Source organism: Manihot esculenta, chromosome 9, assembly GCF_001659605.2.
Source record: "Manihot esculenta cultivar AM560-2 chromosome 9, M.esculenta_v8, whole genome shotgun sequence".
In the NCBI taxonomy this organism is placed as follows: Eukaryota; Viridiplantae; Streptophyta; class Magnoliopsida; order Malpighiales; family Euphorbiaceae; genus Manihot; species Manihot esculenta.
The window spans coordinates 32289557-32305928 of record NC_035169.2 but is presented as its reverse complement, the minus strand read 5'-3'; the positions used below and the strand labels follow the sequence as shown (position 1 = coordinate 32305928).

At 30.4% G+C, this 16372-nt stretch overlaps 2 protein-coding genes across 4 annotated transcripts; both read right to left on the bottom strand.

The window, feature by feature from the left end:
• Positions 1-77: 77 nt before the first annotated feature.
• LOC110623085 (2,3-bisphosphoglycerate-independent phosphoglycerate mutase) lies at positions 78-5277 on the bottom strand. 3 transcript variants are annotated; one of them, XM_021767952.2, is made up of 10 exons: positions 5029-5277; positions 4711-4903; positions 4418-4545; positions 3709-3859; positions 3190-3393; positions 1862-2286; positions 1372-1564; positions 1191-1286; positions 790-945; positions 78-478 (listed from the first exon to the last, which is right to left on the bottom strand). In XM_021767952.2, the coding sequence occupies exons 2-10, from the start codon at positions 4873-4875 to the stop codon at positions 314-316; spliced, it is 1683 nt and encodes a 560-aa protein (XP_021623644.1). In that variant the 5' UTR covers positions 4876-4903; positions 5029-5277; the 3' UTR covers positions 78-313. The 3 variants fall into 3 exon arrangements, with proteins under 3 accessions (XP_021623644.1, XP_021623646.1, XP_021623645.1); XM_021767954.2 differs by having other exon boundaries at positions 4711-4888; XM_021767953.2 differs by having other exon boundaries at positions 4711-4877.
• A 5714-nt stretch (positions 5278-10991) lies between these two features.
• LOC110622139 (protein LURP-one-related 8) lies at positions 10992-12032 on the bottom strand. Its single transcript, XM_021766545.2, has 2 exons — positions 11652-12032; positions 10992-11556 (listed from the first exon to the last, which is right to left on the bottom strand). The coding sequence occupies exons 1-2, from the start codon at positions 11919-11921 to the stop codon at positions 11167-11169; spliced, it is 660 nt and encodes a 219-aa protein (XP_021622237.1). The 5' UTR covers positions 11922-12032; the 3' UTR covers positions 10992-11166.
• Positions 12033-16372: the final 4340 nt, after the last annotated feature.

Genomic DNA, 16372 nt, shown 5'->3' with positions numbered 1-16372 from the left:
TCATTTTTTTTATATGTAATTAATATTATAATACAAATAAATTCCTCTCAAGATCAGATTTCAAAAAGAAAAAATGCTGGAGTTAACGACATTGTTTCAATCATCACTTCTTCTATATGCTACCATAAATAATGGGGTACATTAATTCTCAAAAGAAAAAGAAATAAGACGAAGAAACTGCAAAATAGATTTAAATCCAAAATAGGGAGCCGCAAAGCAGACTCAAAATTAACTTATTTAACTAGATTTGCATTGCTCAGTTGCTGATCAAAATTTAAGCAAAGCTAAGTTAATCTATGGGTTTTCTTCAATCCTAGTTATCGACTACTTCAATCAGGGTGGTTTCATAGTCACTAGGAGCCTCAAATCCATGGAGATTCATCACAGTTGCAGCCACATTAGCAAGTCCTCCACTGGGAACATCATTGCGGAACCTGACACCAGCTGCCAATCCAGGGCCTCCAATTGCAATAGGCACCTAAAGAGAAGTTCGAATTGGAGAGATCAAATCAATCAGCACAGCAAGAAAGATAAACTAGCGAAATGATTCAAAAGGATGCCGAGAAAATGCAGACAGCTCGTCTCTCTACATGTTTCCTTCCCTGGTGAATGCTCCAGTACACTTAAATTGCTAACAGCAAGGCAACAGCATTCGGTTCATTAGATTACATCATGTGCATGTACTCTAGCTGTCCACAATATCACGCATAACATCACCCAGGACAACTACATTTCATATCATTTAATCTGTTTCTTTTAAATTTACTGGCAAAAAGCTAAACAACTTACTGGCTGAAGGGTGTGAGAAGTGAGTATCTGAATGTTGCCACTCTTATCGAGAAGAGGTTTCCCAGATTTGTCCCTCTTCACCATATCCTCAGCATTGCCGTGATCTGCAGTAACAACATATATTCCACCAACTTGCTCTATAGCATCAATTATCATCTGCACTCAAAAAAGTATCTTCAGTCAGCAGAAAGCCAGAGGCACATTTCTGTTTACTTTCAAGCATACTTAGCATTCCAATATCTGGAGAAGTGCTTTCAAAATTATCAAGAACCCCAATACACAATAAAACTTTTTTCCAAATCAGATATCTTTAACCAAATAAGAAAATCGTATATATCCAGTTGAAAGAACAATTGAATTCTTAAATAATGGCAAAATAAAATTATTAAGATCAGTTATACCTTTACAGCATCATCTGCAGCCTTGCACGCCACAACTGTGGCGTCAATGTCTCCTGTATGTCCAACCATGTCACTATTTGGTAGGTTAACACGAACCTAAACAGATATGCAAAATAACAAGTTATTCATTGGTAAAATGTGGTACCAACTGCTAGTTTAGCACATGATAGACAATAATTACCTGGTGGAATTTGAGGCTGAGGATAGCATCCCTTGCCTTCTCTGCAATCTCTATTGCTTTCATCTTTGGTTGGACATTGAATGTAATTCCAACATCACTGGGAATTTCAACATATTCCTCCATTTCTGCGTTAAAATATCCAGAACGATTTCCATTCCAGAAGAAAGTGACATGACCAAATTTGACAGTCTCACTGTAAATAAACAAATTAACTGGTTAAACATAATAAATGGGAGGCCTAAAAACTTATGCGGAATATAGTCAAATTGAGAAAATAAATGTAAAGCACCAACAATATTTTAACTGGCCCACAAAATTGCTCTAGGATATGATATATGGTATAAAATTGTAATCCCAACAACATTTTAAACAAATGACACTCATATAAAATGGAAAAGAAAAAAACACACATTTTTTCTTTTCTTTCCAAATGAAGAAGGAATATTCTAGCAAGGAATTATAAAATAAGATATTTCTGGTGCTGGCTCACCTGCAAGCAAAGGTACGGACACCATTGTGGACTAAATATTCACCAGATGTTCTTTCTATCTCGGGAGGAGATACAAGGTAATGGCTTGGAAGCTTCAACTCGCCATCATACTGAAGCATTCCAGCATAACGGATTTTAGGGAATCTGACTCTATCAAATTTGTCAAAATTCTCATATTCAAGGGCCTTAGCAAGCATAACCATACGATCAGCACGGAAGTTGAACGTTACAACAGCATCACCATCCACAATTGGGCCTACAGGCTTCCCACTCTCATCGACAATGACAAAAGGAGGTAAGTACTGGTCATTGGCTTTGGGTTCTTCTCTTAGTTTCTTGACAGCTTCAACAGCATTCTTAAACTTATGTGGGGCTTCACCAAGAACCTGGGCATCCCATCCTCGTTTCACAACATTCCAGTCATTCTGCAAAGATCAGAGGAAGAATTTACACGCAAGGAAGATGTTGAACAGGCTGTTACAACTCTTTTCTTTCTTAAACTAGATTACTGGAAAAGGAGGAGGGTCCATAACCAGATTGTACAGTCGTAACATTTTACAAACTATAGAAAGTAGTGTTAAAAAATACAATTACATTCATAGAAAGCTGCATAGCAACTTTTCAAAGCTATTCTATATTTGAGATTAATGTCTTGATAACTAGGCTGACATGAAACAAATTGCAAAACTCAACCTCATAATTTCATACAATTTTAGACGGTAAAACGGCAAACTGTATCCATTTTGCATTTAGAAGATGTGATTTCACCAGTACTTGACTGTATATGTTTTGAATTTTCAACATGGTTTCTAGCTTGTAAATGATAAAATCATTCAAATAAAAACTTGAGATTTTAACAATAATTATATTGCTACATCCATAAAAATAAAGGAAAACAAACCAACACCTACAACAGTATGCTAGGAAGATTTGTTTAGATTGAGTAGGTAAAGGTTATTATTAAAATTATCTGGTGGGCCTAACCTAATCATCTCTCCAACTTGACAAGTTGACATGTATTATAACCATGTCCATTTATCCCACAAGGCAAGCTGACTACATGTCACCACTTTTGGTAATGTCACAGTCCAGGTGACCAAAGTTGCCAAGGATAATTATAGCAGTTGCCCCTTTACACAGTACACACCATCAACCAGAAGTTACTATTCAATAGACCCCAGGTAACTTTAACTTTCTTTCATGTTACCTGCCCCATTTCCTTTTCAGGATGCAGTTGTTGGGTACAAAGGCAAAAACAAAACTTAAAAAACACAACTTTAAAAGGAAAATGTTGTACAAACAAGCTCCTTAGGATCTAGACTAAGTACCTCATAGCGATCCATTGTGACATACATGCGGCCTCCACCAGATGCAATCTGTGCATCAACACCTTTCCCACGTAAATTTGCCAGGTCATTCTCAAGAGCTTCTACAAAGCCAACACTTGTACCATCTATTACATCGCGTCCATCAGTAAGCACATGAACTCTGATTCTTTTAGCACCATGTTCAGCTGCACCTTTTAGCAACAACTGCAAAGAAATTGAAAACAAATAATGAATAAACAGAATTTGGGAAAAACGATTGACAAGAAATAGGATTTGTTTGGCATTATTGTTGGAGATACTGTTTAGAAAACACCTCCTTAAATATGTTGGTTAGAGAGTATTAAAACTTGGTTCAAAGTTAAATTTGACATGCTTGTCACCAGAACTCCAAAACAACTAAACATTTTTTTTTTCAACAGCATCTAAAATGATACTTTTACAAATGCAGCTTTTTGGCCTCCCAACCACAATCCTAGTCAAAGCCTAAGATAACAAGAAGTGCCCAACTACAAAACTTACCTGCAACTGATCAAGCCTGGAGTGAACTCCACCATCACTTAATAAGCCAATAAGGTGTAGAGTACCAGTTGCAAAACATTCTTTTATGTACTTGAACCCCTCTCCATCAAAGATTTTTCCAGAGGCAAGAGCAAGGTCAACAAGCTTTGCACTGCATTCAGAAGAAAATAACTTTCAACCTTGAAACTTACTGATGAAGAAATTTACCACTCTGACAGAACGTCTTTAAAAGGATACTAATGTGATTCATGACTCTTAAGAATTAGTTATTAAAAAAAAAAACACTAAGAAATTGACTAGCTGCCAACATGTGAAGTTGGACAGATTAAATAAGCGTTTCCATTGGAAAAATTATGAGAGCACCTGATGCTCCTGCAACATTTTCAGAACATAAGAAGGTGAAAAGAGAGTAGTCAGTGTTATAGAAAAAATATCAACTAAGAAGCTTTCAATATGCCATTTGAAATCAGAAGAATCGAACTAGAAAGATTCACCTAGAATGAATTTGAATTGAGATTCAGATTTCTCAAACATTGATCAAGTTGCACCATCTAGCCCATGTAAGTTTTAAATTACCTAATCATGCATTCTTTTTAATACAATATCAAAGTTTAGCAATCACACTTTGACTTTGTGTAGAGTCCTTATATTTTACTTAAGAAATGCATTAGATTCAATGACATTTGAAATAAAAGGTACAGAAATTGACCCTTGAGCATAAATGCGTCCAGCGCCAAGAGCGTTGTGACCAACTTCACTGTTGCCCATATCGTCTTCAGTTGGGAGACCCACCGCAGTTCCATGAGCCCTAATCAACCTCCATTTCTCTGGGGCAGTCTACAAAACATGTATAAAGAACAAACGTCAAACGATTGTTTGACACGAATACTAAAAAGTTCAAAAACCTCCTAATCAAAAAACAGGCAAAACAATCACAATCATAGAAGGCCGGAATCAAATGAACAATTCATTGGAAGGTTTGAAAAAGGATCTGAAGGAAACCTTTTTGAATGAGTCCATGGTGGGAGTATCAGCAACATGGATACAATTATATTGATCGGGTTTAGCCTCACCCCAACCATCCAAAACAACCATTGCAATAGTCTTCCCCTTGGGAAGCTTTGGATGATCCGCCAGCTTCCATGTGAATTCCCCAGAGCTCCCCATTTCTTTTTTATACCTCAAAAAAAAAGATCTATCAACAAAATCAAACAACCTGAACTATTAACTCCACCCAATATATACACAACGATAAATCAAATGAAAACCACACAATATTCAGGGAAAAATCCAAAAACCCAATTGCATTATAAGCCTTACCTGAATAGAATTAACCAGCGAGAGCAAAATCAAATCCTGGGACTAATAAAAATAAACAACAATGAAACAGAGAAAACAAAAAACCACTAGCTGCAGTGGAACTGTCGGTTAATAAAGTGAGAAATCAGGGGACTTTCGCCGATGGATTTTTACAGTCCAATTAGGGTTAAGGGTACACTGGGCTTTTCGCCTTTGGAATTCGGACCTTTCAAACTGGAACTAGTAACTTCCTTCGTCATGCTTCCACGTGACATTTCTAGAAAATTTTCTTTTTTCTCGCATTTACGTGATATCCGTTGTTTTCTTCAATGCCACGGCGTCACCCTCCGCACTTTCTAACTACTTCCATTTGACGTTGGCATTAGCTCCAGTTTAATCCAGCGGTTAAATAGCAGATATTTAGTATTTCCATATTTACAAATTCACTTAGTGATAAATTTATTTAAATACATAAAAAAAATTTTAAATTTTAAATTTTAAATTTTATTTTTAAAAAATATAGCAGAAACTTAATAATTGATAAATTTCTGATGATTAATTGCAGTTTTTATATTTTAAATTTTTGTTAAATTATAATTTAATTATTATTATTAATACATAAAATTTAAGTATTTATTCACAAATTTTAATATATTTTTAATAACAATTTTTTTCCTATTAAAATTTTATTATAAAAAAATTCAATTTATTATAATGGATGATAATAAAAAGATGTAAAAAGAAGATTTTCTTCATACAAATCTAATGATAAAAGATAGTTTGCCAGTTTTTTTACCATCCGAATAGTAGACGATTAAGCAATGTTGTGTTTGGCTTCCCTCAAATCTTAATGAGAGATGCCTACGAGGGTGACCACAGTGCCTCCCTCCTAGAGTTTTACTTTCTTTGGTCAATTATGCGTTCTATTTAGCAACTTCAAATCATCTTGTGTTTGGCTGCTTTTCCTAATCTAAAATTGGTAGAGCTGCAGAGTTTGAGGTAGTCCTCTGGGCTGTCTCTTGACTCTTCTGGGCTCGCTTCCTTTTATATTGCTCTCTTTTATATTGGGGGATGGATTGGAATATTTGTTTTCTCTGGACTCTTATGGGCTCGCTTCCTTTTATATTGTTCTCTTTTATATCGGGGGATATATATTGACAAATTTGAAAACAAAAATAGATGATTATTTAAAAAATATATATAATTACAAAGAAAAATAGAAGCTATAAGAGGAGGATGGAGGAGTAATTAAAGTTAGCATTTAGTTGATTTGATTAAAAATAAAATTAAATTGAATAAATTAAAAATTAAAATTTTAATATTTATGAAAATCGAATCGAACCGATTTTAATTAGAAATTGAATCAAATTGAACCATTTAATTTAGTTCGATTCGATTCAGTTTAATCAGTTTGAATTTTTAATAATTTTTTTATTTTTTATACTTATTTTTAATATTTTAAAATTTAATTAAAATATTTTAATCTTAATATGATCTAATCTCTCTATATTATTAAAAATAATATACTATTATCATTAATCGGTTTAGTTTAATTTTTTTAATTTTTTTATCAAAATCGAATCGAACTGAAATAATTAAAATTTTTGAAATTAATAATTGAACCGAATCGAAATAAATAAAAAATTAAATCAAAATTTTAAATTAATTCAATTCAAATAATTTTTTCAATTTAAACTAAATACTGCTTCCTTATCAATAATTAGATCATTTAGAAATTTAGACATTTTGTTGTTCATATTATTCTTTTCATTATATAAACTAATAATATTTTTAACATTTGCAATATCAATTAAATTAGCTATTTAGATCGAAAACTTTACTTGAATAATGGAATGCCATCAAAATGTTTAGAAGGCTCATTGAATGAAAAAAAAAAATCCAATATTTTTATTTTATTCATATTTAATCTTAATTGAAAAATACTATTTTTAACGCTCTATATTCTATTGTAGTAGAATATAATAAATAATAATCAATTAAAATATAAAATATTTTCCATCTAATTAGACAATTACTTGAAAAAATCAACTGGGATTAGTACTTTGTCATAATTTTATATAAAAATTAAATTGAAATTTTTAAAAAAATGTTTTTTAAAGCAACACTACTTGTTGCATTAATAAAATTTTATCAAATAAAGAGGGATATCATTATAAACAGAGATACGATTATATCTGATAAATTCTCTAGGCAAAGTATGAGTAGTTAGAGTAGTATTATAACGAATCCATCTAACAGAAATATCAGTTCTAGAGTCTAACAAAGATTTATAATCATTCAAAATCAAACTCCTACATAAAATAATTTAGCAAAAATGCATGTCTAAATCTCTACATAAGATAATTTTTCAAAGACACTCTTCCTTCTTTCTCATATCTCGAGTATAAATTATTAAAATCTCCCGAACAAAACCACGGAAGAGAGTTTTTACGAAATAAAGCTTGAATAAGGTTTCAAAACTGATATCGTCATTGCAATTCCGGAAACCCATAATAACTAGTAAACCTCAATTGAAAATTATATTCCGAAACAACCGAATTGATAAAATTTGAAGAAAAACCAACCACATAAACAGATTCATGACACTTCCACATTAACGAAATACATCCTCCTAATTCTTTTCTATTTACTGAGAAACAACTATCAAAATGTAAAAAATTATGAAAAAATTTCATACGAGAACTAAGAGTTTTTGTTTCCATAAAAAATAAAATGTCTGCCTTGTAACTAAGAACCAAATCTTTCAGTGCAATAACTGTTTGAGGATTGTCGCCATAAATTTGCCAAAAAAGTCTGCATATTCTGAAAATTGATTGGATTATATGTGAGAAACATCTCTACCGTACAGAAATCATAAGTGACGATCGAAATACCTCTGGAACTTTTAATATGGATAACAACATCTTTTTCTTCATCGATAGTCAATTGATGCAAATTGTCTTAAATTAGGAAGAGAAAATAAAAAGTTAAATTTAAGAAAGAAGAAAATACGAAAATATCGAATCATAAATGGATTACAGAGGAATCTTGTATCGAAAGTTAAAAGTGTTTAGTTAAATTTTTATTTAAAAGTTAAATGTTAAATTTAAACATTGTCACTAATGTGATGTTAGTTAATGAAATTATTTTTTAATTAAATAAAATTTATATTTAAAAAGTAAATACATTTTATATTTATTTATATAATAATTATATCTATATAGTCTAAATTGCATTTGATTTGTAATGCTGTTTCGATATTGCATCAAGTTTTTTCATTTAATTTCTTGGATTCTTGATAGATCTATAATTTTTCATGATTATTTTAATAAAATTATAAGTTTTTAAAAAATGAATAAATATTATAAAGCAATAATATTATATTACCGTATATGAAATCCTATCTATATAATCTGTGTTATACATAAAATTGGGAAGACGGGAAGGAAACAATAGTGTCAGAACTAATTCTATTATTATTCTTAACAAAATTCTATAAAAAAATAATTTCCTAGTAATTAAAAAAAAATTCTGTGTTGCTTAGAAATTATGAAAAAAAAAAAGTGTTACAAGTAAAATTTCGAAAAAAAAAGAAGGAAATGCTTAAAATACGTACCTGGATTTCAAAATTATAAAATTTTTCCTTTATTTTATTTATATGTTGTAAATTTTATTTTTATTTATGAATCTTTAATTTGATTGATTAATTGAATTTGTTTTACATTAAAATTTAAATTGATTGAAAATTTTTATATAAATTCATAAAATCGGAGGATTTATAATTTTGAATAAACTATTATTTTTAGCCAAACCTTTAAATTGTTTTTTAACTTTAATCAATTTTTTTTTATAATTTTAGTCCAATTAAAAAGTTGTTAACAATTTTAATCAAACTCAATTGAAGGATTGAAATATACTTTATGAAGTATGCTGAATCAGTAAAAATATAATTTTAAATTATAAGGTTATATATTTTAATAAATTTTTTTACATAATTTTATAATTTTAGTCAATTATTTTTTTTAATTTAATTAAAGATTTTCATACTCACCTCAAGTAAATCATGTTCTAAATTGAACTATATTATAAAAAATTAGCACCAATTTAATCTAAAATTATTAGGTACTTATTACATATTAAATATAACTTAACAGTGAGTAAAATTAAAATAAAATTTATTTGTTGACTAAAATAATTTATAAAAGAAGGCTTATTTTTAATATCTGTAAATAGTCAATTTAAAATAGAAGGTTTATTTATAAAATTGTGTTAATTTTAATTTAGAGTGAAAAAAAATTTATTTTAATATAATAATAAAGTATCTTTATTTTTAATATAAAATTTTAATGTGAATTATTGAATTTATTGCTTCAAACTATATATTTAAGTGCAGTAATAAAAATATATATATTTTACCTAATATGATAATGAATTCAAATAGATTTCACATTAAAAAAATTAATTTTTACGTTAACCGAATAATCAAGTGACTGCATGCTACACATTTTGTTTTTTTAGCTAAAATTAATAAAAAATAGAAAAATTGATAATTTATATAAATTTAACTAAAATAAAATTTTATTATATTATAACTGACACAGCATATTACATAAACAATTTATAACCTCAAATTGCCCATTAGTTAAAAGTGTTAACAGCCTTTTTAATTTAGTTAAAATTAAAATGATATAAAGTTTCACTGTAAATGATAGTTTATCTTATAAATTTTATCTTATAAATTTTTTGGATATTATATAAAAGCTATTTATTACGTATAAAAAATATAAGTATATTTATTTTTAAATTAAGAGGCTATTTTTCAGTAAAATAAAAGGATTTAATTATTTTATATTAAAATTACAGTAATAGATACTTTCAAAATTTTTGGCACTTGTAGGCCTAGTGGTGCTACTGGTCGGTACATTAGAATAAATTTAAGGTGCGTTTATTTAGAGGTGATTGTTAGTATTGTGTTTTTATTATTATTATTTATTAAAAAAATATTTTAAAATAAAAAAATTAAAATTAAAAACTATAATTATTAATTTTTTATTATCAATTTTATCAATTTTTTTTAACCTTTCTTACATTATCATTAACGATTTCAAAATTTGATGTTATCCATCAAATGTATTTCTTTTCTTTAAATATATATTCATTCAATTAATTTATAAAAATATATCTTTATTTTATTATTTAATTTAAAAAAATTCATTAATTGAAAATACTTTAAAATATTTTTAAAATTATAAAAATTATTTTAATTAAAATTTTCATAATTTTAATTATTAAATATTTTATTATTTAATTTCAATAATATAAATTTTTAATTAATTATTCAATTTTATAAAAAAATTTATTAATTAATCATTTCGTATTTAAAACTATTTTACAACACTTTAACACTTAAAATTAATGAATGAAATTATTAGTAAGTTTTTAAAATTTTTAAAAATATTTTAATATATTTTTTAAAATCAAAAAATTAATTAATAAATTTCTTTATATTATATAAATCAAATAATAATTTTTATTATAATATTATATATTTTATAAAAATAATTTATTATTATTTATACACAACTATGTATAAAATTATTTGTATATTAATTTTATATTTGAATATCATATTCTAAAAAAATTATTACTTATTCTTATATAATTTTTTTTAAAAAATAAACAATAAAAAATATTTTAGTTTTAAAAAAAAAAACCAAAAATTTTACTGAACACGCTCTTAATGTGAAGACTTGTTTATTATCGCAAAGAATTGAAAGTATTAAGATTTATTATTAAGATTCAATGCTTTCAATTTGCGAAATCTTTGGAATTTTTCTTTTTCCCAATAACCTAACACTATATAACTAAACTGAGCATTTTGCCAAACCTCAATAGTAAAATACAATTTATACATCACCACTTCCAACTTGGTTTTTTATTTAAAAGGAAAAAACCAAGTTCTAAATAATTTCTTTTTTAAAAAAAAAAAAAAAAAAGAAAAGCAAAATGGGTGGGTATTTGCATGTGAAAGGGACGCGCGTCGGTGGAGGAGCAGATGCTGCTACAACTTCCCGATTCCCACAGCGATCCTCAAGAATGCAAAGATGTTTACGCTATCATACTGTACTAATATATGGCGAAATTTTGATTTTTTGTTTATCAGGTGGAGAAGCGTCTGGAAGAACCATACATTTGATCAAGGAGTATGACGATAGCCATGGCCACTGACGTCTCCATTTTCGGCTCTACAATAAGACGGAACACGTCGACTCCAAAAGCCACACCGCCTACTGCCTCCTTCTGTTTGATCTCCGCCACCCTCCTCCTGTTCTCGTCGTACATCGCACAGCTCCGTTGTGCGTACGATCCCTCTATTTCGTACACGATGTTTTTTCCATTATTATTAGTGCTGCAATTGCCGGTTGTACGTGAGCTCACGTGAGCCAAACACTTCGTATTAAGGATGTTCATGTGCTTTCTCACGGAGAACAAGGGATTCACCACCGTTTCTCTGTCGTACACCAGCCAGCTATCCGCAAGGCTCAGCCTCTGATACAATTAGTAAGCAAATGGTATAAGAATAATCAGACATGGATATAAAAATTCACACAGAAGGTGGATTCATCCAAATCATATATAATTACCTTACGGCGGATGGTGAAGATAGGCTTGCCGCCGGAATCCATGAGAATGATTTCACCGTTACTACCGGATCCGGCCATGTAAGTATCAACTCTAAAGACGAGGTTCCCTTTGGCATCAAATACAGTGAAACCCTTGCAGTTGAAAAGCAAAGACTTCTTCCACACTGTTAACACTGCAGCATCAGCTGTCTCTAATTTAGCAGAGCACTTGACCGACGGCTGCTCGACGGCGGCAACTGTGGCCTCGATGTTAGGGTGTACCTTGGTCATTCCGGGAGTTAGACACGGTACCGTTTCCAGGATCACGATCTGAGACGGAGGATGGAAGAAGGAAATAATTTCTCTTGCGGCTTTAAATTTAAGCTTTAGATGATAGAAGTGAATCACGGCCAGAGCTTATTTATATATGGCAAAGGAGGCTCAGAGTGGGGTCCACGACTATGAAATTAATGAAATTATACCTTGACAATAGCAAAAGACGTATGAGGGCCTACCACAATAGAAACACCAAGCCTCAAGCCCCACGCGCCTCCCTGGGTATGACGTCAGGACGGTTAGTTTGTCTATTTAGTTTATGAAAATAATGAATTTTAGTAATTTTCTCTTCATAACAGAAGAGTCAAATAAATATTTTTTATAAATTAATAAATTACATATATATATTTTTTATAGAGAATGAGGAGTGGAAAATCAAACTTAAATGTACCGGTGAATTAAATATATTTATTTATTATTAAACTAAATTAAGCTAAATAAATTAGAAAATATAGTTGCAATTTGTTTTTAGAGATTTAGTTATAATTAAATTTCTTGAGGCTTTATTCACAATAATAAATAAAAAATTGAAATAAAATATAATTAATTTTTGCAATGGTGTTTAATTATTATTAAATTAATAACCAGAGCCGACGGGAGAAATTATAAGAAAAACAAATAATTAAAGATAACAGCAATGATAAGGAACCGAAACCCTATCTTTACTTGTAAGGCAATAAAAAATCATTTGGATGACATTAGAAATATTTAAATAATAATAATAATAATTAAAATAAAAGGAAAATGAAAAGTAAAATCTTGTGGCTGAGGACCAATTCGTGGTGGAGAAGCGAGCGGCTGTCCACTCTTGGCTTAGATATTTTCTCACACCAACTATTTTATTAATGACATTCTTAATAATCCATTGACTTCACACTCATTTTTCTAATCTTCTTTCTTAATTACATAAAAAAATTCTTAATCATGTAATTAATTAAATAAATTATATATGGTTAATTCAGTGGACTGGTGGGGGTGGCTTATGCGACTTCTCCAATGCCCTGGAGCCATTTTTAGCTTACGTGAAGGACTCTGACCTGATTTTGTTGCTATTGTCGTGTGTGTATATATATACATGTGAGAAAATATTTTATGAACACTCGCTCACAGCATAATATTATGAAATATAATTTTAATATAAAATTAAATTACATATTTTAAAATAAATAATAAATTATAAAGTGAATAATTAATAAAATTATATAATTTTTTTTAATAATGAACAACGAAAAATGAGAGGACACGCGGCACAATTAGGCAGAAGGTTCAAAAATTAGATAGAAGTTAATAAAATGTTAATTAAATGAAATGCCAAAATCACTGATGATAATTATGAGAAAAAGGAAAAATGAAAAATAAGAGAAAGAGGATGATTTTGATTCCAATTCACATGCTACAAGGCAATGAAGCAAAGACAAAACACAACCTTCGGACTTACCTAGTCCATACAAAAATTTTCACATCATCCTTGGGCTCGGTGGACCCAAATTCTCCATCATTTTGTGCCAATATATCATTGCATTGCCTAAGAACTATACTTATAATGGATTAAATTTTAATAATTAATATAATTAAACTTATAAAAAATTACTATATTATAATCGATGACGCTGGAGGTTGGATAAAATATCACAAATCTCTTATATTTTAACTAGCAATTTTGAGGAACCAACTCTGATGAGATGATTTAGAAAAAGAATAATAATATAAGCATTGACGGAAGATAGGCGGAAGAGGATTGGATGGTGAAAAAATTAAGCGAAGATGAAGAGGTTAAAGTATAAAAGAATGAAAAGGAGCGTTGAAATGGAGGAAGGAGGTGGAGACATGGTCATGCTGATAGAGACTGCCACCTACAAAACTTTTTCATTAGTGGTTAATTTGGAAGTGGAAAAAGACCTATCCATATTCATATTCATATTCTCCAACCTTAATAATATCCCACCACCACGTACTCCAGCGTCATCTCCCCCATATGAAAAATCCCCCCCAACAAAAGAAGATTCCATTCCCTAAGTCTATTTATGCTTCCACTCGCTTTATAACCACACAAGCAACACGTTTCCCTTCAATATAAGCCGCTAGTTTCTTTTATTTCATCTCTTCTTTTGAACTTAATTAAGTTCTCTATTTACTTTTCTACTTGTTAAAATCAATATATACAGCAAAATACTTCTAGAAACTCCTATTATATAGGATAAGTAAGTCTTTTTTATTTTATCATAAATTAAATTTAATAAATAAAAAGTAATTAAAAATTGAAAATATAAAATTATAATGAATATATTCAATTTAGATTAGACCTAACTCACTGCAAAAACTAATTCAAGAGAGGTGTATCTAAACACACGTTATCTCTATTGTAAATCAATATAACATTCAATAAAATCATTAAACTCTATATATTTATACTTTTCATTCATATAGACATGATTTTAATAAAACATATTCGATATTTATTATTTTTCTTCTCCGTGTTTTATGAAAAAAAAAAAAATTAATTCGCGCTTGTTTTCCTTTCTCTCTTGCAAAGTGCTACCTCTACTTGGTACATTTTATTTGCAAGTCACTTTCATATACTTGAGAAGACAGCAAACAAAGCATAAAAATATTAAGATTCACGTTTCCTCTATTCCTCGTAGATGGTATACCGAGTTTACGGACCAACAGACCCCTAAAAGAAGCCACATTTGATCTTCCTTTAATTTCCGACATACCCATACACCAAAACGTTTCGATCTTCAAATAAAACATTAATTCAATAGTCACAGACAAGAAACAAACGAGAAAAAATGGGAAATATAACACGTGGCTAGTCTTTGTGGACTGCACCGTATGAGCTCTGACAATAAAATGAATTGGAAAGTAACAAGTCTATGTCTCTGGTGAAGCATTGATTTGGGTGGGCCGACCAATTTGATTACCCATGTGCAGAAAGCCTTTTGCTGCTAAAAGAAGGAAACAATCAACAGCCACGCGTTGAAGTCCTTGCACATAATCCATAGAATTATTTTAACCTGTAGTTCATAAAGGTGGTCATCAGCTTGCCCTCTCTTGAACTAGAAGCAAAAATAGTGTGTGCGCGTGTTCCGTGTTCAATATGAACACAACAATTGATTGAAAAAGTCGGCAGAGATGAAGATTTGATAGGCATGCATTTCTTGAAAATAAGAATGAAATGTTGAAAATAAACCCAATATGAAAGAGATTGATTGTTGAAAGCAAGAAGAAAAACACTAGTTATTTTTGGAAGCAAAAGTATCTCAAGAATTGACAATGTAATAGACAATATGAAGTATAAATCCTATTGCAGCAATGAGTCGAAAGACTTGGAAAATGCAAAGTATGTATAGCGAAAAAATCTGAAAGTAGGAGAAGTGTAAATAGATTCGAGAGATTATAAAGGTATTGAATCATTGACAAAAAGTATTTGATAAGTTAAATTAAAAGCAAATAAATCCACTTTGAGAGCTCTTGAAGCTAAGGCATTTGCCGCAGCATTCTGAGTTCATTGGATCCATCTGAAGGATATTGAAGGAATGTCGTTCCGCTCCATGCAAGGAGTTAAAGAACTCCTTACAATCACCTTCAATGATAACAGAAGAGAGCTTTAAGTTCCAAGCCAGAATCGCCGCTTCTCTACAGGCAATGTTTTCTAAGGTGAGGGGATCTGAGCCACGAATATTGTTCTTACATCTCCAATCTATAATAGCTTTAGTATGATTCCTGACAATAATAGCAACTGTACTGAGCTTTTCATTGAGGTCAAAGACAGCATCAAAGTTAATCTTGAGAGTACTAAGGGGAGGGCTCTCCTAAGTGTTAGGATATGGAGTAGGAGACTCAATAGCGTGCAAGGGGGTGCAAGGGGGAGCATTATCTTTAAAGAATGTATCGTAGTATCTGATTGCGGGGAGCATTAGCTTCAAAGATTGCATCATAGTTTCTGATCGCTGAGACTGCCACCCACATTGGAGTAGGATTGTGTCCTCAAAAAATAAGATGATTCCTTGACTTCTAAATACTCCAGCAGATAAAGACGATCATCCTTGAAGGATTTGTAGGGGAAACAACATTTTGAAACATATGAAAAATCTCCTCCCAGCAGTCATGAAAACAGTTTCCTTTGAGGAGAGTGGACCGAATAGGTATGGAGGAGTTTATCCAGATAATCGTTGCTCGTAGACAGTCAAAGAAAATGTACTTGCATGATTCGGGAACACCACAAAGAGGACAATCTGGGGCAAACTTGTAGATGCGTGTGGATGACCAAGTTGGTAGGGAGCTTCTCACTCAGCATGCTCCATAGAAAGATATTTAATTTGCTTGGGAGCTTGATAGTTCAAGTCTTTCTTTAGAAGACTTCCATTCTATAAGGAATTTAGATCGAAATCCACTGAATTGCT